The sequence below is a fragment of the Ochotona curzoniae genome, unplaced genomic scaffold (assembly GCF_017591425.1).
Source record: "Ochotona curzoniae isolate NIBS_2020 unplaced genomic scaffold, NIBS_Ocur_1.0 patch23, whole genome shotgun sequence".
In the NCBI taxonomy this organism is placed as follows: Eukaryota; Metazoa; Chordata; class Mammalia; order Lagomorpha; family Ochotonidae; genus Ochotona; species Ochotona curzoniae.
The window spans coordinates 62,638-89,124 of NW_024466784.1; the positions used below are offsets into that span (position 1 = coordinate 62,638).

The window sequence follows — 26,487 nt, forward strand, 5'->3', positions numbered from 1 at the left end:
AGGACAAGTGTGGCTGAACGCCGACCACCCGCTGCGGCGTCTCGCAAACCTCCACTCCATCCCTCCAACCCCACGGAGGACCTGCAGAGCCGGGCCAGCGCCAGGGGTCCGGGCCCGCAGCCCCGACAGCACGGACTCACGGGGCGCCCCGGCCGGCCATGGGCTCTCCGCGCTCGGGCGCGCGCATGCGCAGCCTTCCCGTTCCAAAGGATTCCTCGGGTCACCGGGACGCCGGAGCCTCCGGCACCTGTCACCGCGGGTCCCTCGGCGGCCGGGGCTCCTCCCGCCGGCGCTCACCGCCGGCCCCCCGCCGTCGTCCAGACCCTCCCGCAGCCTCCGGCAGACGCGCCGGCTTCCACTGACACGGGTCTGGGCGCGGAACGGCTTCCGCTTCCGGCGAGTATTGTGTGTCGCGCGCCGCGGGGCGGGGGCTGGGGGAGGAGGAAGGAGGGAGGAAGCGCTCCGGCGGCTCCTAGCCGCGCTCTCCCGGACCCCGCAGCCGGGAAGGTAGGTGCCGCCCCTCCGCCGCTGCGCCAGGGCCGGGGCCGGGGGCCTGTCCCCGCCGGTCAGCTCTGCACGCCGCGTCCCCGCGCCCCGCGACTGCGTCACCGGCCCCCCGCACGTAACCACCGCTGCCTCCGCCCGCCTCGGGCCCGGGCGGACGTTTTGCCGCCCCGGCGACGTCAGCGCGTCCGGCGTTGCTTGGCTACCCCGCGGTTCCCCCTAATCCTTGCTGCTTCTCGCTTTCCCGGGTGGAAACTCCTGGCCGCATCTCGACGGGTCTCGGCTGCGTCAGAGCGGCAGGCATCCCACCTGCACGTAACGGCTCTGACTCACCTGGACACGCGTGCCTCCCAACCCCGCGCCCACCATCACGTTTCCTCATCCTCCTCTCCAACAACCCTGCCCCAGATCTGGCGGGAGAAGATGGAGACGCGGGGGGCACCGAGTTTGGGACGTCGCTCGGGAGAGGGTCGCCAAATGATAGCCGTGACTGGAGGCCGTCCCTGAAGTTTGTCCTTGTACGGAGACACGTGGAATGGAGGGTGAGGAAGGATACTCTGAGGCAACCCAGGCCTTCCTGCCGCTATAGCTCCAGGTCGCTCCATCTCTCCCCACCCGCTTTGCCCTTCTTTCTTCCCCATCACTTCTTGGCCCGTGTGGAATCATACTGGTCCCTCACTGTGCATACAATGCCACTCATCACAGGTGAGGAGGAGGCTTCCTTTCTGCAAGACTGGGGAAGGGAGCAGGGGTGCTAGTCAATCATTGCATTCCCACAGGCAAGAGAAAGTCCCATCTGATTTCACTTTTCTCCCCTGTGGAGGGTAGAAATTCAGATGCAAATAAGTTACCAGCCCTTGCTGCAAATCAGATACTTTGTGTCAAAAACTGACACCAGAAAGATCCTTGCTAACCTGGCTGTCCTTTCCTAACACCTAGGCCTACCGGATGTGTCTTGTTAAATTCCCGGGGGCTAGGGCTGGGGAAATGTAGAGGGGATTATGAAGTGAAAAGTGTTGATGTTGTAAGGATGGGGTGGAAGGCCAGCTTTTGTTTTATAAATCTCCTATGCATTTCCAGGTCTTCTCAGGTGTCGCTTGATTGCCTCATTTGTTTCCTCTTAATTCTCAACCACTTCAGAAACCTAATCATTGGAGATAGCGTTTGTCCAAGGAATTAGCAGTCATTAGCTATTTTGAAGGACTTCAGTCTTTGGTGAATTCAGACTTGTCAGCTTTCAAGAAACTACCGGCCTAGGCTCAGTAACATATGTCTCGGAGGAGGCGCAGATTCCAAATCCATACAGCTAGCAGTGGGATGAGTAAGACATGTCAAGCAGAGAGTCCGTGTCCTGTAGGCTTGTCACATTGTCTTGAAGAGCGGTCACTGCCTTCGCCTGACTGACTGAATTGATCACCAAGCGAGACTGTTGCAGAGAATCGGGCTTGGGCTCCAGCATACTGTAATGAAAAACTTCTCTGTGACATGAACCTCTACACATCATTTCAGAAATCTTAATTAAGACTTTGAATTTTATGCCACTTTTCACTCCTCTCTCGTCTGTTAGGAAAAAAAAAATGTGTGCAAGTAGGATACTTTGGTCTGAAAACTAAAGTTCAAGTAGAATGGACCTAGATCAGGAGAAGCAGGCTGGGCTGTGACTGAAGATCTGACTCTGAAAAGAACACATTGACACCTGGGAGTTTTAGAAATGAGGAAACAGAAGGTTGAATTTAGAAGATGATGAAAGACTGGAGTTACTGTGTGTAGCGTGAGAGTAAATGCCAGGCCGGGAATTAAAAAAAAAAAAAAAGTGAAACCTTCAGCTAACCTTTTCTTTGAATGTCCACTTTCCTTCCCCCAGTTAAATGATGGCAGAGACAAGTCTGTTAGAGGCCGGGACTTCTGCAGCCTCCACAGCTGCAGCTCTGGAGAACTTACAGGTGGAGGCAAGCTGCTCCGTGTGTCTAGAGTATCTGAAGGAGCCAGTCATCATTGAGTGTGGACACAACTTCTGCAAGGCTTGCATCACCCGCTGGTGGGAGGACCTGGAGAGGGACTTCCCTTGTCCTGTGTGTCGGAAAACCTCTCGCTACCGCAGCCTCCGGCCCAACCGGCAGCTCGGAAGCATGGTGGAAATTGCCAAGCAGCTCCAGGCGGTCAAGCGGAAGATCCGGGACGAAAGCCTCTGCCCCCAGCACCACGAGGCCCTCAGCCTTTTCTGCTACGAGGACCAGGAGGCTGTATGTTTGATATGTGCAATCTCCCACAAGCACTGGGCCCACACCGTTGTGCCGCTGAATGATGCCAGCCAGGAGTATAAGGTGGGCAGTTCAACCTGACCCCCCATATGTGGGGGAAAGGGAGGGAAGCAAAGGAGAGTGAGATACTCTCCCTGTAGAGAGAACTGAACACTGCACAGGGCAAGGTTGTGTCTGGTCCTTCTGTTGGTTGCCTCAGAGCTACCCACATAGGACACAGTGTTCTGGAACTATAGGCCTGAGACTCAAGTGGGATGGGCTGGACTTAGAGCGAGCTGTGTTTATAGCAGAGAAGAGAGCTTGGGATTTTGTCTCAGTGTCTGGTCAGTTGTCCTCTACATGAAAAGCAGTGGTGAGAGATACCCAAACTTTTTTTTTTTTTTTTTCAAATTTTTGCCACACATTTGAGTCTTGTGGATTAATATTGGTACGTGTGGTCTTGGAATATCATGTTTTTCATGAATGAATGAAATTTCAGGAAAAAGAGTAAGCCTAAGAAAAACTAAGAAGTAGTCTGCTTTCTTTGTCCTGCCACCTTGTTTAGAATGCTGATGGTTTTCCCGTTGGGGCTGGGGCTGGGGCTAGGTGACATCAGCTCTTTCTCAGATAGTGACTGCTGGTTTAATTTGTTGCTGGAACATAGGATATGTGTTTGAGTAATAGAAACTAATTTTTTTTTAAGATTTATTTATTTTACGTGAAAGACTTAACATGTGGATGGAAGATCTTTCTGTCTCTCACAATAAAAAATCAGGGTTGCCGAGAGAGATCTTCTACCCACTGGTTCACTCCACACGTGGCTGCAGTGACTGTGAAGAACCTAGGCGTTTTCTGCCTTTTGTGATTCCGCCTTAATGGCTTGGCTGGGGGCTGTGTGAACCTCAGACCTGATAGTCTACGTGACACCCGGCAGGACACCTGGCAGGTCACGTAGGCAGACCACTCCTCAGGAAGGAGGTACCTGGTGTTTGATAAGATTCACAGCCCAATAGCTCATCGATTTGTACTTTTTGAAAATTGCTTGTTTCAAACCCACCAATAGAAGCCTACTAAATCATGACTGTATAATTAATAGCCTGAAATGTATAAGAACTGGGGGGCTTGGGCTCTGGGCCTTTTTCCCTTGGCTTCTGGCTCGCGTTTCTTTGGTCCTCCTTGTGGATCCTTGCAGCCTCTGCTGTGGCTGCCCCTCCCCCGCCCAGCCATGCTGGGCTGGGGGAGGTCGCTGGGTTACCTAGGCTAACCTGAATAAACCACCTTTTTGCCTCAGCTCCGACTTCAGACTTGATGATTATCTGGGGGTTTCAAAAACCGGCACAACAACTGGAGCCAGGAGCCTAAGGCCTTGGACCATCCTCTGCTGATTTTCTAGGCCATAAGCAGAGAGCTGAATCAGGATGAGCACCTGGAGCTAGGAACCAGCACCTGTATGAGCTGCTGGCACCACAGGCAGAGGATTATCTACAGTGCTGGCTATGGAACCAGAGAGGGGCGGGTTGTTTATTTTTTTAATGTCTTAGCACTTGTCTTTCTCTCTCTCTCTCTTTTTAAGAGAAAAAGAGACAGAGAGGTCTTCCATCTACTGGTTCACTTCCTAAATGGCCACAATGGCTGCAGCTGGATTGATCTGTGAAGTCAGGAGTCTGGAACATTTTTTAGGTTTCCGGTATGGGTGCAGGGGCCCAAGACCTAGTGCCGCAAACAAGGCGCTGAATTAGAAGTGGAGCAGCTGGGATATGAACTGCTACGCATATGGAATGCTGGTGCTTGGAGGACTTTCCTTATGTTAATGAAATATTAGAAACAAGATTTAATGTAATTTACAGTATAAGTAATTAAGCTTCTGCTAGCTCTGTAGGTATAGTTGGGTGCGGAGGATAGGTTTAAAGGAGGATATCAGCAAGCAGAAGGTGACAGGTGGAACCTGTCTTAGTTCAGCGAGGAGAAAATTACATAATGTGACCTGGAATGATGATGGAGAAAAGTTGGTGGCCGGAGGAATGACCAGTAGGAAGGTGACACCCAAGTGACAAGTGAGGAGAAAGGAGTTGGATCACAAGATGGACCATGGATAGGAGGCAAACATGGTTTAACACAAATGAGTCAGCCTCTGAACAGTACCTGACAGCAAATATTACCCCTCTCTCTCATCCTCCCTGCCCCTCAGGAAAAGCTGCAGAAGTGCCTGGAGCCATTGGAGCAGAAGCTGCAGGAAATTACCCGCTGCAAATCCTTGGAGGAGAAGAAGCCAGCCCAGCTCAAGGTAAAGGCCTGTGGGCTGCTCTGCAGGCCATCTGCCTACAAGGAAACTGAGCACACAGTGTGTAATCCACAAGGTCTGGTCCATTGGCAGAAGACTGCTTGCTCTCTTAAACTGGTAGCATTTTACAAGGCTTGACTGTAATTTTATTAAACATTGTACTTAAATTGCTCATCAGGAATTAAATATTAGGGAGTGAGATAAAGGGCAGATAGCATCTTGCCCCTGGTGAACTGAGGAGTCCATAGTTCATGCCCACTGATTCTATTTTGTTTCTTTTTTAAAGCAAGGAAAGAGGCTGCCTGCTAAAAACGCAGGCACAGGAGTAAAGGGACTGAGCAGAGGAAATCTTAGAAAGTTCGAGAAGCGGCGGGCGGGAGGGAGTACCCAAGAGCAACCAGAAGAGAACTCGCCAGTAACATCAGGCCCCCATTCTTGTAACTAGAGGTCCAATATGTTACCTGATGTTGATTCATTTCTTGGAATGTCTCCCCATGATAGGATCCTAACCATCTCTAGGCGAAAGGATAGTCACTTTCCCTGCAGCCTTTCCTAGTCCTTCAAAGTAACTTTTTTTTCTTTTACATAATTGTGCATCTCTTTAGTTGCATTGCTCACTCAGTAACCATGTTAACAGGAAAAGCATAACTATTATTGAGTCCAATGCATTGATTTGTTGTATGTCCTTGACATTTCAAACTTACAGGGTGGTTCTTGGTCTTAGGATGTTGCCCAGATTAAACAGGCCATACTCTGGGACAAGTGGGACAAAGAGCAAACTACAAGACAAAGGGCAAACTTAGATAGCCTATAATGTCAGTATTATTACCGTAGTACACAGGAGGAAATGGAACTTAGATAATTGTCTGGTCCAAGATCATCCAGCCAATAAGTGGCAAAACCAGGGATACTGGTTCTTGTTGAATTGGTAAATATTTATTCAGCTCCTGAAAAAGGCCAAACCCTATCTTTGGCACCAGAACCATGATAAACAAAATGCGGTCCTTGCCCTCCTTGAGCTTAAAGTCAATGGAGAAAGTAGAAAATGACATTGTACAGAAAGCACAGCTCTAAGTTCATAGGACAGAAATGTGACCTAATCAAATGGTTCCAGAAGAAATGATGAGTATTCAGACTTGACATTTAGGGATCGCTGAACATGAGGGTGCTTTTTTTGTTTTGTTTTGCTTTGCTTTGTTTTACAGCAAATGACATTTGGTTATAAAAGTGAGCTTTAAAAATAGTTCTTTGTTCTTTTGGAGGACTCCTGAGAAAATTAAAACATATAAAACAGAAGCTTATTCCCAGTCATTAAATGTCCTCTTCCTGCTGATCACCTTAAAGGTAAAAGATGGATACAGAAATAAGTCTTTTAATACCTCATAAATACTTCAACAAGAGCTATAGTGTTTTTTATTTTAAACCTATTTAAGCTTTTAAAATTTATTTAGAAGAGTGACAGAGGAAGGAAGAGAGCTTTTCCATCCCCTGGCTCACTCCCCGAATGCTCACCAGAGCTGGGGGATGGACTGGTGGCAGGAACTCCATCTGGGTCTCCTGCCCAAGTCGTTAGGCCATCATCTGCTCTGTGCTAGGATTGCACACTAGCAGAGCTCAGGACCAGAAGCAGAGGAAGGTGATTTTATTGCTGACGCTCCCCTGTAAGACACTGGTTGCTCAAGTAAATTTTCTGAGTGCAACCCTGCACAGCCCCTTAGCATTTTCCAAATGACAAATTATCATCTCAGTGGTCTTTGATACCACCACCCACATTCCTTTGGTACCATTTAAATTCTTCTGCCTCCTCCCTCCTCCCACCTGCAGTTATCCTCAGTACTTCTTTTCTAAAGTTTGTCACTGTCTTTGGAGCCCCTGCACCCACATGGTAGAAGCAGAAGCAGCTCAGCTCTGGCCATTTCAGCCATTTGGGAAGTGAACTAATGGATGGAAGATTTCTCCCTCTCTGTAAATCTGCCTTTCACATAAAAGTAAGTACATCTTAAAAATAAATGAACATACTAAATTTTTTTAAGTTTATTTTTATTGCAAAGTCAGAGAGGAAGATCGTCCATCTGCTGATTTACTCCTCAAGCAGCCACAGTGGCTGGAGCTGAGCTAATCCAAAACCAGCAGCCCAGAGCCTCTTCCGGGTCTCCCATATGGGTGCAGGGTCCCGAGGGTTGGGGCTGTCCTGCTTTCCCAGGCCACAAGCAAGAAGCAAGATGGGACATGAGACCACCAGGATACAAACCAACACCCATATTGAATCCCAGCGCATGCAAGACACTTTAGTCACTAGGATACCACATCAGGTCAAAATTTTTTTTAAGATTTATTTATTTTTATTGCAAAGTCAGATATACAGAGAGGAGGAGGAGAGAGAGAGGAAAATCTTCCGTCCGATGATTCACTCCCGAAGTGACTGCAAATCGGACTTTAGCCACTAATCCACCACACTGGGCACCCAATACCTTAAATTTATTTAAAAAAAAAAACATAAGATTGTTATTAACTGCTGCAATTAAAATTATACATAAATAACCTTTCTGCATAATTTTGAAGAGACTGCCAAGTTCTAGTATAGTGTTCCACAGTGTAAAAATAACTGACAATAAAATCTAGATTATAAATATTTGGGATGTGACCACCCCAGGAAATCCTATAGTATAGGTATATACTTGAACCTGTTTTTGACATCATCAATGTAATAAACATATCTGGACAGGTGAGGTAGTGTTGTTGCAGGATGCGTAATGCGAAAATGTGGCAGCAACCTCATTTCTTATCTCACACAAAAGAAGAATTTTCATGCAAACTCTAGTTTGCAAAGTATGATTTATTTAGGAAAAAGGAGGAAGGAAAGAAGTTAATGGTGTCTTTTATGCACCATCTCAGGGGAGTTACTCAAAGGACAAAATCCTTCACAGTGGCATCTGGTTTCAAATCAAACCCCAAAGGGTGGGACTGGTTAATTTCCTCTTCCCACTGAGCCACTATCTCTTTGACAGTGACCTAGAGATGAGATTAGTTAGGTCACTTCTTGCTTTTTTACAACTCTGAGATGGCTAATTGATATGTTAATTCTGCCCCTTTGTTCTCCCTCAAGGGGAGAAAGTGCTCTCAGAAAGTACATTTTGAGAAATAATTTCACCAGGGACTAAAAACTGCCTACTATCCCATCTGGTCACAGTGTGACCAGATCCTCAAGTAGCCAAGCTGTGGGTGTCTTGACGTTTCAAAATAGTAATGTTTTGTAAAGTTCTTACAAAAGCAATAACATTCTTATTTTACTGAGTTTTATTTAGGGGCCATTTCCAAATAAAACTTCAATACACTGGACCTGGCACAGTAGCCTAGTGGCTAACGTTCTCGCCTTGAACATGCTGGGATCCCATATGGGCACTAGTTCTGATTCCAGCAACTCCACTTCCCATCCAGCTCCCTGTTTGTGGTCTGGAAAGCAGCCAAGGACAGACCAAAGCCTTGGGACTCTGCACCTGCATGGGAGACCTGGAGGAGGCTCTGCGCTCCTGGCTTCGGACTGTCTCAGCTCTGGCTGTTAGGGCCACTTGGGGAGTGAATCATAGGACGGAAGATCTTCCTCTCTCTCCTCCTCTCTGTATATCTGACTTTGCAATAAAAATAATTCTTAAAAAAAAAAAACTCCAGTACACTAAAACCATGAAAGAATTAGCCTGTGTTTACATATAAAAATGACGTTCAAACCAGGCCCCTTTTTTTTCAACACAGAAAAGGTTTCCATTGCAGAACAATGGCCAATGGTGCAGGACAAGTGCATGGTTGCCTCATACACCGGAGGGGTGCTAGCATCCTTGCCGGAAGTGCCTTCCCCCCACACGCACACACCATGCAGGCCTTGTGATGCTACGGGTTTGGTTGCTTGCTGGAACATCCCATAGCAGAGTGGCTGGTTAGCTTTCTGCCGATGTTTCTGGGAAGGAGCAGGTGATAATACATGGCTTCCTAATACTCTGGTGGGAGACCCTGACTTCTGGCTTGGCCTGGCTGTTACGTTTTGAGAGTGAACCAGCAGATGGGTGCTCTGACTCTCCCTCTTTTTAAGATTGACTTATTCTTATTGGAAAGTCAGATATACAGAGAGGACGATCTTCCACATGCTGATTCACTCCCCAAGTGGCCGCAACGGCTGGTGCTGAGATGATCCAAAGCCAGGAGCTGCTTCTGGGTCTTGCACATCGGTGTTTGGCCATTCTCGACCACTTTCCCAGGCCACAAGCAGGGAGCTGGATAGGAACCAACACCCATATGGGATTCCGACGTGTGCAAGGCGAGGATTTTAGCCACTGGGCTACCACACTGTGCCCAAATCCCATACTTCTACCCATGTCACCCGTAAATTCTCACATGCTCACACATGTATGACCTAAGGCAATATTTTTCTTCAAAACAAAAGTCAATATAAATTCTATTGTAAGTGTTGCACCTGAGAAGGTAGCAGTGGAAAGGAAAGCAGCAAATAGCCCTGGAACCTCACAGCATTTGTCAACCCCTGTAGGGAGCTAGGCTGAAGGCCCTGAATTCCAGGCTTGTCCAGCCCACCCTGGCTTTCATCTCTGTTCTCCTTTCACCCCCAGCATGGCCTTCCAGGCTCTGGTCTCTTCCTCTTTCCACCGGCCCAATATTGTTTCTCACTTTGCTTCACTCTCTGGTTGGTGTATCCTCATCAGTCACATGAGTCTTGGAGTTTGTTCCATGGGTGCCCACACAGAAGAGAGAGAGAGGGCTAATAATCCTTACAAAGTGCAGTGGCCAATGTTAGAGTACAGTATCAAATTTCAGGAATGCCATAGGTATATGTGCCAGAAGTCTGATTCAGACTTCAGGCGACTAATTCACTAGCAAACTTTCGCAGCTTGTTCCAGGACACATTCTCTGAAGTGACTTGAAACTATTTAATCTGTTTAGCCCCAAAATCCACATACGTTTCATAACAAGTCATTAAACTTACTGATTCTATTCTTATGATTGATTCTCTGATTTTTAACCCTTATGTGCCTTGTAATATACAAATGGTGACAGGTTAGCTTTCTAGTGTCTGTACTTCCCTTTTCTCAACAGATTGCATTGACTAGAACCCAGATATCAGGAATAACAGAAATGTCTGTAATGATGCCATAATGGTAGGTGACATCACACCGAGTACTTATTACATGAGTATATTTTATTAAGACATAAAAGCATAACTGCTTTAGAAGTTAATGAAGAAAATAAAAATAGTTTTACATGTTGATTTTTTTTTTTCTTATACTCCCCCATCTTTACTATCAAGCTTTTCTGTGGTAGTGACAGAGATACTGCCATTTTTTACAGCAGGAAGTTCTCCTAAAGAGGATGAGTGTTATCCTGTGAGCAAATGTCAGTGACATTGAAGTCTGTTGACATGCACACGTGGTGGACCAGGAGCCTTCCTCTGCCCCGCCGGCTATGCTGATGTGCCGTCTTCCCTGTCTCCTTAGAGACTAGTGGAGAGTCGCCGGCAGCAGATCCTGCGGGAGTTTGAAGAGCTTCACAGGCGGCTGGATGAGGAGCAGCAGATGTTGTTCTCACGGCTGGAGGAGGAGGAACAGGACATCCTACAGCGACTGCGAGAAAACGCAGCTCACCTCGGGGACAGGCGCCGGGACCTCGCCCACCTAGCTGCAGAGGTGGAGGGCAAGTGCTTACAGTCGGGCTTCGAGATGCTTAAGGTTCGACAGTTGCCCCTGCGTAGCCCCTCAGATCCTGCACGGTCTAGCTTCGCACAGCCAGTGTGTGAGCCTGGGGTGGTCGCTGTGGTGCTCAGCTCCCCTAGGCTCCAGGCCTTCCTTCCAGATACACCCAGAAGGATCCTTGCCTACAGGAAGTCTTCTGATTTCTTCCATCCCTTTCCAACCATATTATGTCCTGTCAATAATTATGTACTTCATTTGTGCCCAGAGGGTGGGAAGTCATTTTTTTTAAGACTTGCATTTTGAATTTCCTAGAGCTAAAAAAGAATAGAAACAGCTTAAATAACACGTGAAGTTATGTGTGAATAATACATTGCTTTGATATATGAATGATGCCTCTGAAATATTTGAGGGTGGTCTTGTTCTCTTAAACAGATGAATGACACTAGGAAGGCTATAGGGAACATACATCTTAAGGATCAGATTACCAGCAATTGAATCCTGAAAACTTCATTTATTTGCGTGTTATGTTGCTCAGTATTTATTCCTATGTCCTTTCATGTATGTGTCTCCTGCTTTCCACATTAAACTGGAAAATCTTTAAGGGGCAGAGATTTGTCGTCTTTGTCTCCTGGACCCCAGGTATTCTCAAATGAGGATTGGCACACAGTTACTAATGTTCGTTAGCCAGTACTGGCAAGGAGGTGTCAGACCACATCAGGAAGCAGTGGTTTGTTTTAACCTGCCAGTCTGAATCATGTGACCCAAGAACCTTAGACAGATCTGTGGCCGGCACTTGGGAGACAGAGTAAACAGCAGACACAGTCCCTGTCCCTTACAGGGAGCTCCTTGTGTTCCTGAGGAGCAAAGATAAACACTTAAGAAACCTTTTGGAAGTGATTCCAAATATCAAGCTTCATGATGACCGAAAGTTGAAAAGGGGGATCGGGTTGGGGGGCACCGTCCACTACCTCTGGAGCTCCCCTTGCATTGTAACCCTCAGCTTGTTCTGTGTCTCCTTGCTGGATCTGGAGCTCTTGGGAGAAGGGAAAACCTGTAGCCTTCAGCACCCCTGAGCACCAGAACCAATATTGCTTTCTTTTCTCCTTCCCTCTAGGATGTCAAAAGTACCCTGGAAAAGTAAGTGATCCTTATGTCTCTTTGAGTGAGTTAGGGCTTGGCTTATAGACTGAGGGTCCTGCACGGAGTCGGGGGAGTCAGGAAGGGAAAGCCATGCAGTCTGGTAGGATGTGGGAGGTCACTTGCATCAAGAAACCAGCATGAGAACAAAATCATCAGAACCAATAATCCCCCTTACATTTTCCCCTTTGAACATCAGGACTTCTCAGTAAAACAGGTGATACTATAGAACCAGTTCCTTGTGCCTGTTGGTAAAAGTGTGTCCCAACAAGATGGCAGGAGGAAGGGATTGGATTGGTAGGACAGGCACTTTCCCATTGATCTGAAATATGCTACACCCCTCTCCATACCCACTGCTGGTCTTGTCAAGTACCTATCCTGGGAAGTGGTGGCTTTCTGTAATTTGGTGGAAGGAAGCACTTGTCTTCAGGGAGGAGGGAGAAAATGGGAGGACATAGAGTTTTAATTTCTTCCTAAAGATGACAGCATCTGGACAGGTAATTGGCTTCAGCTTGGCCTAACCTTACCCTTGATCTCCCATCCCTCCTAGATGTGAGAAGGTGAAGACCATGGAGGTGACATCAGTATCTATAGAGCTGGAAAAGAACTTCAGCAATTTTCCCCGACAGTATTTTGCCCTAAGGAAAATCCTTAAACAACTAATAGGTGAGTTCTTCCCAAAAGGAAATTAGCAGAGGGAAATACCACAGAGAACAAAATCTTCAGATTCTAACTTATGTGGGCTTCAGTTACCCCACCTCTCTTGACACACACACCACACCGCACCACACCCCACACCACACCAAAACACACTTTCGCTCAATTTTCAAGGTCACCCTGAGTCACAGAACTCAAAATGAGAAGAAGCCTAATGTATCACCTGTTCTTAGATCCATACTTTTCTAAATAGGAACCCAGAAAGGTTAAATATAGGTTTACCCAAGCTATTAGGTAGGGTCACCATATAATTTACTCTGTCTAAATTAGGACAAAGTTAAGCATCAACAGAAGTGTCATTAATATTTATGCAGGGAAAATGGTCATAAATCAGGACAGTTCCTAGAAAATACACACAGGATCATCCTGTGGCTGGACCCCAGTGCTGTCTTGCTCGGTATCCCTAACACTTTGCTCTCTGGCCCACAGACCATGCCTTGCACTTCTCTTTGCTATGAACTAAATGATGATGTCAGAGAGAGATAGGAAGGGTGGGAACCTAGACTGCCTGTCCCTGCAGGGTCAGAGGTCATTATTCCTTTATCTGAGGGTTAGGATGAGAAGGCTCATCCCTTCCCTTGGGTGCCACTGTGGTCTGAGGGTTAACCCTTCAGGGACCAGGCTCTCTGAGGGTAGGTGGGGACAGTGAGGCAGGGAACTTTAGCTATTCCCATCCTCATCTAGCTCCCCACTCTGGCTTCTCCCGCCAGCGGATGTAACCCTGGACCCCGAGACTGCTCATCCTAACCTAGTCCTCTCTGAAGATCGTAAGAGTGTCAAGTTCGTGGAGACAAGACTCCGGGACCTCCCAGATACGCCACGGCGCTTCACCTTCTACCCCTGTGTCCTGGCTACTGAAGGTTTCACCTCAGGTCGACACTACTGGGAGGTGGAGGTGGGCGACAAGACCCACTGGGCAGTGGGCGTGTGCCGGGACTCCGTGAGCCGGAAGGGCGAGCTGACTCCACTCCCTGAGACTGGCTACTGGCGGGTACGGCTGTGGAATGGGGACAAATATGCAGCCACCACCACCCCATTCACCCCGTTGCATATCAAAGTGAAACCCAAGCGGGTGGGCATATTCCTAGACTATGAGGCTGGCACGCTGTCTTTTTATAACGTCACAGACCGCTCTCATATCTACACCTTCACTGACACTTTCACAGAGAAACTCTGGCCACTCTTCTATCCAGGTATCCGGGCCGGTCGGAAGAATGCTGCACCACTCACCATCAGGCCTCCAACGGATTGGGAGTGACCGGGTGGGACATAGGAAAAATTGGGATAAGGCAGGGTCCAGAATACAGGCCTTCCTTCCCATGGCCTGCAGGAGTGGCTTCATGTCAGCCTGGTTGTTAGTCGGGAATCATCTCAGAGAAACTCTGGTTTCCTTGATGGTTTGTGGGCAGGAGTGGATATGAATGGGCTGCAGTGAAAGCACAGCTGTGCGTCCCTCCTAACTGTTAAGATGGGGAGCTGGTTCCCAGGGGCTCGTGTCCCCCCGGGAGTCTACCAGGTTTTCTGTTGCACAGGAATGGCTTGGCAAGGAAGGAGGGTCTTTTACTTTAAAAAAAAAAAAAAAAAGTCCAGGGGAGGCGCCAACTTAAACTGGAGAAAGAAGCCAAAACACCACAATATCCTCCAGGGGGCGCTTCAACCCAGGATAGTTTTGTTTCCTGAGGAAGGTGACAGGTCTGTGCACCTCTAGATTGAAGAGAAGATGAGTGACAGCTGCTGTCACACATCTGAAAATTGAGTTGTTTCAAGGGCGAAGAATAGTAAAATGAAGGTCAGGACAGAAGGCATGAAAAGTCCTAGAGACAAATGAAAGGGTAGAGGATTTCTTCACCTTCTGATCCCAGGGTGGGTTTGTGATTATGAAGAAGAATGGCCAAAAAACTAGAAATGTAGGGGAAAAGGGCAGATGAAAAGACAGGAGGCCCCAGATCCCCACCTCACCTGCCAGCAGAGCGGGCTGCTTGCTGGCTCCCTCGTGGTGGGGTGGCTTGGCTCCAAGAAGTCACTCCCCCTGCTGCTCCCCAGAAGCAGGTTGGAAGAGCTGGTGAGACACATCTACCCTTTCCCAGTTTTCCCCAAGGGGACAGGGCAAGGAGCAAGTCAGGCATCAGAGAAGGGGGATCAAAAATGGCAGCAGGCAGTGTGCAAGGTAGCGGAGTCTCTCACCCTGAGGACAGGGTAAAGGAGGGTGGTATGTGTGTGTGTGTGTGTGAGTAAGAAAGGGCCAGAAAAGTGACCTCCTTCAGCCTTTGTGCATCTGGCCTGGTCTGGTGTTGCTGTTCATACGAGGCAGGCTTTGGCTTGTTTGTCACCATCATCTTTTCACCCTTCACCATTTCCCCTTTTCAGAGAATGTTAAAGTCATTTTTAATGTTAGGCCAAACTAAACAACCGGTAGGGTGCATAAAAAAGGGTCAGCACTGCATGCCAAGCCAAACTCCAGCATCTCGGGTGACCTGCTGCTTGTGTGTTGATCTCCAAAGAAGACCAGGACAAGCAACTGCAGCTCTCCAAGGGCATTTGTTCTTCCTACCACCTCAGCAGGACCACGTCCGCACTCCTCCTCTTACCTTTGTGCCTTGACTATGGTTCTTTGTGGCAAGATACTTTGGTTGGTTTAAAAAAAAAAATTATATGGAACAAAGGATCCACTGAAGCGATCCCTGTGTCATGTGGTGCTTTGGCAGTGGCCTCACACCCATGCGTGAGAACCACCAAGCTCTGGAGACATGTTCCCCAGCTTTCCCTCTGTGTGTGATCATGGTCTGCATGGGTGTTAACCTGGATCTGAGGACCCTGAAACAACCCCGCTCATGCATCAGCTGATTTCTCTCCTCTGAGCTAGAGACTGGTTCTCTGCTGCCTGCCACGAGGGGTCCCAGAGAGAGAAAACCTTCCCACCTCCCAGAGCTCATGCATGCACTGCCCCTAGGGTTGGCCACTTCTGGACTTGTGTCCTCAAGAACCAGTGGCTCCTTGAATCAGAAGTAAACAGGAAGGCAGAACAAATGGAAGATGGAAAGAGGTCAGGGCGTGGGCTGGGGTGTAGTTTCAGGAGCAGGGGATGCTACTGACAGGTGTCTGTTATGTGGCAAAACTAGTAATGGGAAACAAATGAGGATGACTTAGTGCATGACTCACTGTGTGGGTGGGTAGCCCCCACAAAGTGCTCCCTGAGTAGATGGAAAAGTGAGTAAACTGTTTTCTGAGGGGCGAGAGGCATTTCCTCCGCAGCACCCCACGGGTTTTGCCCCTTCCACAAGCCCGAGGGGCACTTAGTTTTGTCAACACACACGGCCGCCCCATCCTTTAGCTTCGGAGACTGATGCGGAAGGTCTAGCTGGACATATCTCACACACAACTTCCGCAATCTGCATTTAAGACACCAAACCTGCTCATAGGTTCATGGAAGGATTGGAGAGCAGGGTAAAGGGTTTTATACAAGATTTTGAGAGGCGGCAGTGGGTGGATTGTCCCGACCCGGGACTACATTTCCCAGAATGCCTTACGCGTGCGCGGTGGGCGGAGCCGGAGGCTGTCCCAGCCGGAGACGCCGGGCGCTGTGTGGATGGCGGGGCCAGTGAAGGACCGCGAGGCCTTTCAGAGGCTTAACTTCCTTTACCAGGTGAGTCCGGGCTAGGACGTGCAGAGGGAAGCGGTCCCGGTGCCTTCGGGCTGGCAGTGACCCCTCCCCGCCGTCCCCAGGCCGCCCACTGTGTGCTCGCGCAGGACCCGGAGAACCAGGCGCTGGCGAGGTTTTACTGCCACACGGAGCGGACCATCGCGAAACGGCTGGTCCTGCGGCGGTGAGACGGGGCGGGCGGCGGCGGGTGTGGGACGGGGAGGCCAGGCAGGCGTAGGGACCCGCCTTCCCCTCTGCCCCCAGGGACCCCTCGGTGAAGAGGACCCTGTGTCGCGGCTGCTCTTCCCTGCTCGTCCCGGGCCTCACCTGCACGCAGCGCCAGAGACGTGAGTACTCCCTGCAGGATGGCGGCCTCTCCCGAGCGTCGTAGCGTACGCTCCACTGCCACTTGTTCACCCAAGAAGTTGTTTTCCAAAATCTGTCAGGTGCTAGACTTAGGGGAATGACAGTCTGATGAGATTGAAGGTGGAAACAGTTAAAACAGTGTAGCAGCCCGAAAGCAGGATGCTAACCTGCGGTGGTGGTGGTGAGATTCCTGATAGACAAGGAGATTCCCGGCAAGGGTGAGGTGTTTGTCGCCTTGAGACCTTGGTCTCTGCTAATGCAAGCTCTCTACTCCTTCCTGCCACTGGCATCCCAGGCCGCAAGGGGCAGCGCTGGACAGTGCAGACCTGCCTGACATGCCAGCGCAGCCAGCGGTTCCTCAACGATCCCAGGCACGTGCTCTGGGGAGACCGGCCTGAGGCGCAGCTGGGGAACCAAGCAGGTAGGGGGAGGTAGTGAAGAAAATGGGGGCAGCCAGGAGGAGGTGGGGGTGGCAGTTGGAGGACTGCAGGGGACACTTGGGTGGGCTCTGCTGGGTGTCAGGAGCCACAGGAACTGATGCTGCCTGCCGCTCTCCTCAGATCCCAAACCTGCACAGCCTCTGCCAGACACGGCCAACTCCATTCCGGCCCCGCTGCCGGAGGAGGCAGCGCAGACCCAGAGCTCCAGGCCCCAGTGATGCGTTACCCCTGAAGCCCAAGTAAATACATTTAACTCTGTTTTGCTTTGTGTGATCCTGTGCTGTGCAATAACCGTTTCCTTTCTTTTTAAAAGATTTATTTTTTTTGAAAGGCAGATGACAGAAGGAAAGAGAAAAAGATCTTCTATTTGCTGATCCATTCTCCAAATGGCCACAGCAGTTAGTGTTGTGGTTTAGATTTGGGCCAGATATTTATTTCCTAGGTTCTTTGCTTTTATCTCATTTACTGTAACCATTTGAGAAATTATTTTCCAGAATACAATAAAATCTAGAAAATGCAAATCACTTGTTCAAGAAAGTCAGGGTAGGAAACATTAACTGAACAAGGAAACTTGGCTATGAGGTGTCAGGGCTAGAATTCAGTTCTGGGCAGTTTTATTCTAGATCTCACTTTTTGCCCCTTTGCATTATTGGCCAGGATTGCCTGAAGCAGCCTTCTCTGGCCAAACAGGTCCTTTAGCATAGTGAACATGAAATGCATGACTAATGGAGGATTGGGATTGGGAGACTAGAGGAAAGAGAATGTATTGAGAGTGTGGCTGCTGACTGCATTTGAGATCAGAATGCTGGGGGCCAGGGTGTGGTGCATCAGGTTGTTCTGCCACTTACCAGTTTGAGTCCCACCTGTCCCACTTCCAGTCCAGTTCCAGCTATGCCCCTAGAAAGGCAGCAAACAATGGCTCAGGTACTTGGGCCACTTTCACCTGGGTGGGACCCCCAGATGGAGTTCCTTTCGCCTGGCTTCAGCCTAGCCCAGCCCTAACTCAACCCTGAACAGCCATCGCCAAGCGACCCAGTCAACGGATATCTGTCTCTTCCTGCATTCCTCTTTCTTCATCGTTCTGCCTTTTTAATGGATAAATCATTTTAAAATTCACCATTCTATGGCCATTAATCCCTGATTTCCCACTGTATGCTATATCTACTCCCAAGCCCTAGAATATGTAGATCTATCCATGATTCTGAAAGGTATGACCTGGCATCAGCTGTTAACTTTTTTTTAAAGGTTTATTTATTTCTACAACAAAGTTAGGTATACAGAGAGGCGGAGAGACAGAGGAAGATCCTCCGTCCGATGACCCACTCCACAAGTGACCGCAACAGCCAGCGGTGCACTGATCCAAAGTCGGGAACCAGGAACCTCCTCCAGGTATCCCACGCGGGTGCAGGGTCCCAAGGCCTTATGCCATCCCCATCTGCCTTCCCAGGCCACAAGCAGGGAGTTGGATGGGAAGTGAAGCTGCCAGGACTAGAACTGGCGCCCACATGGGATCCCAGCATGCCCAAGGCAAGGACTTTAGCCACTAGGCCATGCCGCCGGGCCCAGCTTTGTGAATGGTATTCTTTTGCAGAAAACTTCCCATGGGTGAAAATTCTACATTTAAATTGGCATATTCAGTGTTCGGCGCAATAATGTAGCAGCTAAAGCCCTCACCTTGAATGCATTAGAATCCCATATGGGCACCAGTTCTAATCCCAGCAGCCCTGCTTCCCATCCAGCTCCGTGCTTGTGGCCTGGGAAAGCAGTGGAGGACGGCCCAAAGCCTTTGGACCCTGCACCCACATGGGGGACTTGGAAGAAGCTCCTGGCTCCTGGCTTTGGATTGGCTCAGCTCCAACCGTTGTGGCCACTTGTGGAGTGAACCATCAGAAGGAAGATCTTCCTCTCTGTCTCTCCTCCTCTCTATATATCTGCCTTTCCAGTAAAGGTAAGTAAATCTTTAAAAAGGACAAACAATAATTGGTATATTCAGGGCCAGCTTAACGGTGTGGAAGGCTAAGCCCATCCTCTACCCTACAGGACCAGAATCCCTTATGGGTAGCAGTTTATGTCTCAGCTGTTCTACTTCCAATTCAGCTTTCTGTTTACGATTAACAAAGCAGTGAAGCAGGATTTTTTGGTGGGCTCATGCACCCATGTGGAAGAACTCCTGGCCTCTGACTTCAGAGCAACTCATCTCTGGCCATTACAGCAGTTTGGGGAGTGAATCGGATGGAAGACATCTCTCACTTTCTTTCCTCTTGCTGTAGTGTCCCGGCCCGCAGAACTTCAACTCAGGAATCAAACCTATAGGACAAAGGAATGGGGACAGGAGGCAAGAGAGAAACGACCACAAGACAGGATTCTGATCAAGTGGCAGTTTATTGCTTTCATACACTAGCTCTTATGTTCAATGGGGGAGAGCGTCTGACAGACATTCAACACGATGTCATTTTGACAAGGCAACTCAAGCAGGATACTTGCGGTTGGCACACAGAAATTTGGCATGCTAACTAGGCCAGCACAGACTGATCTTAACAGTTCTGAGAATCCATTGTCATGGGGACCAAGCACCTATGTCTCAGGGCATAACCATCTCAAAACCACAAAACTTGTAAAGATATTTAGCTTAACTCACACTCTATATCTTAACAACTCTCTAATTCTTAAACTGCAAACTTACTTTAATTCATAATCTAACTCTCTATTCTAAATCTTAACTACAAACTTAATCTAATTCATAATCTTATTCTAGCTTATCTATATCTTGATCAATGGGGTTCAATGGATTAAGGCAGTTACTGGGTGCAGCTCTAGAGGGCAGTCTCCCACACTGCAGAATCTACTTTTCCAATAAAAATTAATGAATCTTTAAAAATATAAATAAGATAAATTCATGCAATCAGTACTGATAAGACTAGTACATATGAAGTACTGAAAATTCCAGAAATAAGTTGGAACTGTAACACTGAAAGACCAATAGAATACAGAGCACTCTCTTGGTAGAAATCTAAATTCCTGTGCTGAAATATACAAAGCAAAACCAAAATGGACTACATATTGAGTGAAATATCTATCTTGAAAAATTTTTTTAAGATTTATTGGAAAGTCAGATACACAGAGAGGCGGAGAGACAGGGAGGAAGATCTTGCATCCAATGATTACTACCCAAGCACCTGCAATGGCTGGGGCTGAGCCAGTCTGAAGCCAGGAGCCTCTTCTGGGTCTCCCACGTGGGTGCAAGGTCCCAAGGCTTTGGGCCATCCTCTGCTGCTCTCCCAGGCTACAAGTAGGGAGCTGAATGGGAAACAGGGCTGCCAGGGCTAGAACCAGTCCCCATATGAGATCCCGGCGTGTTCAAGATGAGGACATTAACTGCTACGCCATCGCACCAGGCCTATAGACATTCCCATTTTTTTTTTTTTTATTTAAACAAGCAATTTACTATGCATTTCCTTCAAGTTTAATTTTTTTTGTTAACATCCTCAGAATGTCACCTTTTGCTTGAAGTAAAAATATATATATATAGGGCCCGGCGCGGTGGCGCAAGTGGTTAAAGGTCCTCGCCTTGCACGCCCGGGATCCCATATGGGCGCCGGTTCTAATCCCGGCAGCCCCGCTTCCCTTCCAGCTCCCTGCCTGTGGCCCGGGAAGGCAGTCGAGGACGGCCCAAAGCTTTGGGACCCTGCACCCGCGTGGGAGACCCGGAAGAGGCTCCTGGCTTCAGATCGGCATAGTATCGGCCCGTTGTGCTCACTTGGGGAGTGAATCATCGGACGGAAGATCTTCCTCTCTGTCTCTCCTCTCTGTATATCCGCCTTTCCAATGAAAGAATAATAAAAATAAATCTTTAAAAAAAAAAAAAAATATATATATATATATATATATTTTAGTTTGTTTGTTTCAATCTTATTTGAAAGGCAAACACAGAAATCTTCCACCCACTGGTTAACTCCCCAGATAACCCTCAACTTCCAGGAAGAGCTTGTGCCCAACCCAGCAGTACTGAATTTAGTCCAGCCTCTCACATGGGGGCAGTACATTGCTGTGCCTAAGCAGTTAAAAGCAGCTGACTTGGAAGCAGGGAAGCAGAAAGGACTAAATGCTTGGGCCCCTGAACCCATACAGGTGACCTGGAAGAAGCTCCAGGTTCCTGGCTTCTCACTAGCACAGCACTGGTCATTGGGGTCGTTTGAGGTGTGAACCTATAACTCTTGTCTTTCAAATGGATAAAAATCAGTCTTTAAAAGGGAAAGAAAAGGACCCAGCATGGTGGCCTGGCAGCTAAAGTTCTCGCCTTGTATGCGTCAGGATTCCATATGGGCACCAGTTCTAATCCTGGCAGCTCCACTTCCATCCAGCTCCTTGCTTGTGGCCTGGGAAAGCAGTCGAGGACGGCCCAGAGCCTTGAGATCCTGCACCTGCATGGCAGACCTGGAGGAAGTTCCTGGCTCCTGGCTTCGGCCGGCACAGCACCAGCCATTGTGGTCACTTGGGGAGTGAATCATTGGACAGAAGATATTTCTGTCTCTCTTCCTCTCTCTCTATATATATATGTATCTGACTTTACAATAAAAATAAATCTTTTTTTAAAAAAGAAAAGAGCAAGTATTCAGTGCTCTCTCGAGTTGTGCCTGAGGACAATAACATCGTCCCTGGTTTCAAAGCCTTGCTGTATCTGATTGCTCAGCTGTGTGAAAAGGCCCTCTGCCAACCCTTTGCCCAGAGAAGAGATTTGAAGACCAGAGTCCCAAGGATGCATTCTCAGGTCATCCCACCCTTCAGCTTAAACACAGGGACGGCTTCCTGTGTGGTCCTGAGAGACAGAGAAGGTACCAGCTCTGGGATTGTGTTTCTTGTTGCAGCTGCTGCAAAGGAAATAGATCTGCAGTGACTCAGACTCTTGTAACAGAAGGTTCAGCTGTGACCCTAGTAAGCGCCACACAATGACCCTATTTTTTCCTGTGTGGGGTTAGAGAGGTGTGTGTGGCCTGACTCACAAATTCACACACATAATTGTGAAAGAAAATTAATATTGTAAGCCATGACATTTCCCTTATGTATCTTTCCAAAAGTTGAAGGAAATCCCCCCCAAATGGTGAATTTACCAACAATAAAGATCTGGAGTCTGTGGTATGTGGCATCAACCCTTGAGAAATGAAGGGACTTACCAAGAATGTGGGTGGAGTGGGAAGGGAGTTGCCAGAACAGAAAAGTACAATGTGAGCCAGCATTGTGAAAGCGGTAGGTAAGCCACCTTCTGCAGTGCCAACATTCTAAGAGCCAGTTGGGCTCCCAGCTGCTCCGCTTCTGATCCAACTCCCTGCTATTTTGCCTGGGGTAAGTATGAAGATGTCACCAGTGCTTGAGTCACTACCCCCTACATCGGAGACCTGGAAGGGATTTTTGGCTTTTGGCTCTTGGCTTTGGTTTGCCTCAGCCGTGGCCATTTCAGCCATTTGGGAGAGTGAACCAACAGAGGAAAAATCTCCTTGTTGTCCCCTCTCTCTAACTCTGGGAGGGGATGAGAGGGGAAAGACCCAACCTGAGCTTTCTCTATTGTTCTGGACATCCAAAGGTCTATAAAGCTCTAAAGTCCACATCATGGTCAAAATGGCACAAATCCTGTGTGCTGACCCATCTCCTTTTAAATAAAGGGAAACTAGGAGCTGTTGGCTCACCCATGGCCTTAGACATATCAACCCAGCGACAGTACCCTGGAAAATAAGAAGAAAGAAGCATGCTAGGCCATGACAGCTACAACACCCACCACAACACAAGAGATCCAGATCTGGGGGCAAATTGTGTAAGGGATTTGTAGGCTCACCTCTGTGGGACTGCAGCACTCGCAGGCTGAGCAGATAGCTGGGAGTGGAGACCAACCAATCCAAGCTAGACAATGAAACTCAGCTTATGACAAGAACTCACTTGGCACTCATAGGAGCAGAGGCTGGGAGGAGGCTATGTCAGGCCAGGACTGATGGCAGACCTAAGATCTGGGGTTGGGAGACAAACTTGGAGAACACTACTAGGAAGATCATGGCCAGTTTCCTGCCAGGTCGTGGCACGAGAGCCGTAGCTCCTGCTGGAGAGCATATGATCTGGGGTGGACCAGTTTAGATAAGTTTTTAACACTTGTCACAGTATGTTGGGCTGGATCTGGGGCCAAGCCTTACACCCACTGGCACAGAAGAGGGTGAGGGCTGTGCCTGGCCTGGCTACCCCAAAACACCCACCAATGAATGCTGAGACTGAACCCATGCCAAGCTGGGTGGAAGCACCAGCCACCACTCACAAGATCCATAGCTAGCAGCAGATCTTATATGAAACCATGGGCTCTACTCTGTTGCACTGCAGCTGGTGCTGGTTAGCATAAGAGTAATGGCTAGGGATGGACTGGGCTGGGCAAGGTGGCAGCACTCATTGGTGTGGGAGTGAGCTGAGCTCAGCTGAGCTGCGGCATACATGTGTGTTCATGAGAGCCAGATGGGATATGGGGTGGGCCAGACTAGACAACAGCACATGCCAATACATTCAACATTCAGGGCTGCTTGTATGCCTAGTGGGGGTTATTGGAGCTCACCCGGGCTATGCTGTAGCATCCACTGGAATGTGTAGGAACTGGATCTGTGGAGGGCTGGGCTGGGCTGGGCTGCAGCACCTATCAATTGACATGAAATATGGTGTGGGAGGAGGAACAGACCAGGCAGTTGCATTTACCAATATGTGCATTGGCTGGTGCAGATGACAGGCCACACCTGACTCTAAATTAGCTGGCACATATAAGAGTCAAGTCTGAAGTCACCCCAGGTAAGGTTTGCTGGGGTACTCCCCAACTGGATTAGCTGGACTCAGACCTTGGCCACAAGGAAAATCACAGGATATGTGGTCCAGTCTGAAGCACTTGTGTCAGAAATGAGCCTCCTCAGTTGCTGATGCCTGTGTGATGGATAGCATGTCCAGATGTACACAGAGGACATGAAAGTCAGCTAATCTAGGCCAGCAGAGGACGGAAAGCAAAACAGATTGGACAACTCTCCTGATCAAGCTTCGCAACAAGTTTCTGGATCTGTGGCTGCACTAACATGGACTTTGTGAAACAATAGACTCTTGGAAAAATTTTCTCAACCCTGGAATAATAAAGATAATAAGTCTCAGGGCTATCATCACCTCTCAAGTAAAACCCTCAGAACACTCTTCCCTTTGTCAGGGATTCTAACACCAAAGGATCATCACCCACCCCTAAGTGCTGATGTAGTTTTTGTTTGTTTGTTTGTTTTATTTTTATTGGAAAGTCAGATATACAGAGAGGAAGATCTTCCATCCAAAGATTCACTCCCCAAGTGACCGCAATGGCCAATGCTATGCCGATCCAGAGCCAGGAGCCAAGAACTTCCTCCAGATCTCCCACACGGGTGCAGAGTCTCAAGGCTCTGGGCCGTCCTCAACTGCTTTCCCAGGCCACAAGCAGGAAGCTGGATGGGAAGTGGAGCTGCCAGGATTAGAACCGGCACACATATGGGATCCTGGTGCATGCAAGATGAGGACTTTAGCTGCTAGGCCACCACGCCGGGCCCTGCTATTGTAGTTTGACAGCAAGAAGTGGACATCCGAGATCAGACCAGCTTGAGTACATTTAGGGTGGTATGGCCATAGACAAGAAGTGGACATCGTACCTTCCCTCCAGGCAGACACAGAAAAAAAAATTGATACCTTGATCCTCCTCACCTAATAAGAGGCCCACATGTGTCTCCTCACCTAATAAGAGACCCACATGGGTATGCATCCTTCTCAATTGTGTAAAAAAAAAGTTAAAAATCAAATAATAAAGTCATGAGGAAAAATGAGAAATAAAAGGGATGGCATGGGACTGGACTACCACTCATTTCTGGGGCTATTTTTAAAAGTTATGGGAATTGCCATGCAGCCAGCACATAATGAAATTGCCCTACCATCATGCCATTTGATTAGAAGGTCACTGGGAACCACAGCCTTTAGTCATGTTATTTCCAGCTAGCACTAATAGCAAGTTCTTATCATTGTGCAACCTGTGCTGGTTTCTATTTCTCATAAAGGAACCAAGGCTTGTGGGAAGAGCAGATCAGTCCTTTTTACTCAGCACACAGACAGAGTGGCTTGCCTTGTGTCCAAAGAGAGAAGGAACTTTGGATCTGCACAGTACAGGGCTTGGAAGGCTCACCTGTCTCTTACACTGATTCCCATGTATCCCCAACTTTTTGATTTCTCCATCGCTTTTGTTTCCCATCTAGTAATGTTCTAAGGGAAGAGGAAAACATGAAAAATAAAATGGTAAAAACTTCAGCAACTTAACATGTCTTTAAACCACTAATCTTGCACCTTTGCTTGATATAAAATGTTATGTTGAAAGTATTTTTCCTTGGCATTTGGAAAGCATTGTTTTAGCATCTTCTAGCTGCCAGATGCCATGGTTTTTAGTTGCCTGCTAAAGCCTTGAGGATCACTTTTTTTCATTTCCTTACAGAAATGTCATTTTATTGTGTCTTGTTGCAGGTCTCTTTTTATCTGCTGTGGTAAAAACTTGGTCAGAGGATTCAGTGCTGTGGTGTAGTAGCTGAGGCCTCAGCCTTTGGTAGCAACATCCCATATGGATGCCAGTTGGAGTCCCAGCTTTTCCATTCCCAATCCAGATCCCTCTTTGTGGCCTGTAAAAGCAGAGGAGGATGGCTCATGACCTTGGGTCCCTGCACCCATTGGGAAACTCCAGGGAAACTTTTGGCTCCTTGCTTTGGATCAACCGAGCTGCAGCCAATGCAGACATTTGGAGACTGAACTGTTGTATAAAAGATCTCTCTCCTCTGTGCAACTCTGCCTTCCAAGTGAAAATGAAAATAAATCTTTAAAAAAAGTTGGTCAGAATGAATGTATAACACGAAATAAATTCTTGAATTATGAATCATTTCCTGTTCTCTATTCTAAGTGAAACTTGTGTCATGATACTAGAATTTCTTTTAGTTTCTATTATTTTGCAATCACTTTTCCATTTTACTATGGATTAAACCATATAATTCATATCTTAAATCATTTCATTTCTATGATTCTCAGATTCTGTGATAATATGAAGGTGTGATTCTGTGACAATACTCTGAATACCATGACCTCATTCTTGTATATAATTTCATATAAGTGTTTCTGTTTCATAAATGCCATTGTGTTTTCTTATATCTTTTTTTAAAGATTTATTTTTATTATTTTTATTGGAAAGTCAGATATACAGAGAGGAAGAGAGATAGAGAGGAAGATCTTCCATCTGATGATTCACTCCCCAAGTGACCGCAACGGCCGATGCTATGCTGATCCAAAACCAGGAGCCTCTTCCGGGTCTCCCATGTGGGTGCAGGGTCCCAAAGCTTTGGGCTGTCCTCGACTGCTTTCCCGGGCCACAGGCGGGGAGCTGGATGGGAAGCGGGGCTGCCGGGATTAGAACCGG

General features: G+C 48.0%; 2 protein-coding genes and 1 long non-coding RNA gene across 3 annotated transcripts; 2 read left to right on the forward strand and 1 right to left on the reverse strand.

The window, feature by feature from the left end:
• Positions 1 to 542: 542 nt before the first annotated feature.
• Positions 543 to 14,636, forward strand: LOC121166791 (E3 ubiquitin-protein ligase TRIM39-like). Its single transcript, XM_040996078.1, has 7 exons — positions 543 to 1,046; positions 2,369 to 2,828; positions 4,933 to 5,028; positions 10,524 to 10,754; positions 11,833 to 11,855; positions 12,406 to 12,521; positions 13,283 to 14,636. The coding sequence occupies exons 2-7, from the start codon at positions 2,373 to 2,375 to the stop codon at positions 13,828 to 13,830; spliced, it is 1,470 nt and encodes a 489-aa protein (XP_040852012.1). The 5' UTR covers positions 543 to 1,046; positions 2,369 to 2,372; the 3' UTR covers positions 13,831 to 14,636.
• Positions 14,637 to 16,106: 1,470 nt separating this feature from the next.
• LOC121166795 (ribonuclease P protein subunit p21) lies at positions 16,107 to 17,276 on the forward strand. The gene is made up of 5 exons (XM_040996081.1): positions 16,107 to 16,215; positions 16,296 to 16,396; positions 16,477 to 16,559; positions 16,874 to 16,999; positions 17,139 to 17,276. Exons 1-5 carry the CDS (start codon positions 16,159 to 16,161, stop codon positions 17,234 to 17,236), a joined length of 465 nt encoding a protein of 154 aa, XP_040852015.1. The 5' UTR covers positions 16,107 to 16,158; the 3' UTR covers positions 17,237 to 17,276.
• Positions 17,277 to 22,793: 5,517 nt separating this feature from the next.
• LOC121166796 lies at positions 22,794 to 25,467 on the reverse strand. Its single transcript, XR_005885484.1, has 3 exons — positions 25,377 to 25,467; positions 25,219 to 25,295; positions 22,794 to 22,883 (listed from the first exon to the last, which is right to left on the reverse strand). It is a non-coding gene; the product is annotated as an uncharacterized LOC121166796 (long non-coding RNA).
• Between the last annotated feature and the right edge of the window lie 1,020 nt (positions 25,468 to 26,487).

Coding starts and splice junctions, on each gene's coding strand:
- LOC121166795 (XM_040996081.1), top strand. CDS start 16,159: ATGGCGGGGCCAGTGAAGGACCGCGAGGCCTTTCAGAGGCTTAACTTC. Junction 16,560..16,873: donor CTGCACGCAGCGCCAGAGAC/GTGAGTACTCCC, acceptor CTGGCATCCCAG/GCCGCAAGGGGCAGCGCTGG. Junction 17,000..17,138: donor GCAGCTGGGGAACCAAGCAG/GTAGGGGGAGGT, acceptor CGCTCTCCTCAG/ATCCCAAACCTGCACAGCCT.
- LOC121166791 (XM_040996078.1), top strand. CDS start 2,373: ATGATGGCAGAGACAAGTCTGTTAGAGGCCGGGACTTCTGCAGCCTCC. Junction 5,029..10,523: donor AGAAGCCAGCCCAGCTCAAG/GTAAAGGCCTGT, acceptor CTGTCTCCTTAG/AGACTAGTGGAGAGTCGCCG. Junction 12,522..13,282: donor AATCCTTAAACAACTAATAG/GTGAGTTCTTCC, acceptor TTCTCCCGCCAG/CGGATGTAACCCTGGACCCC.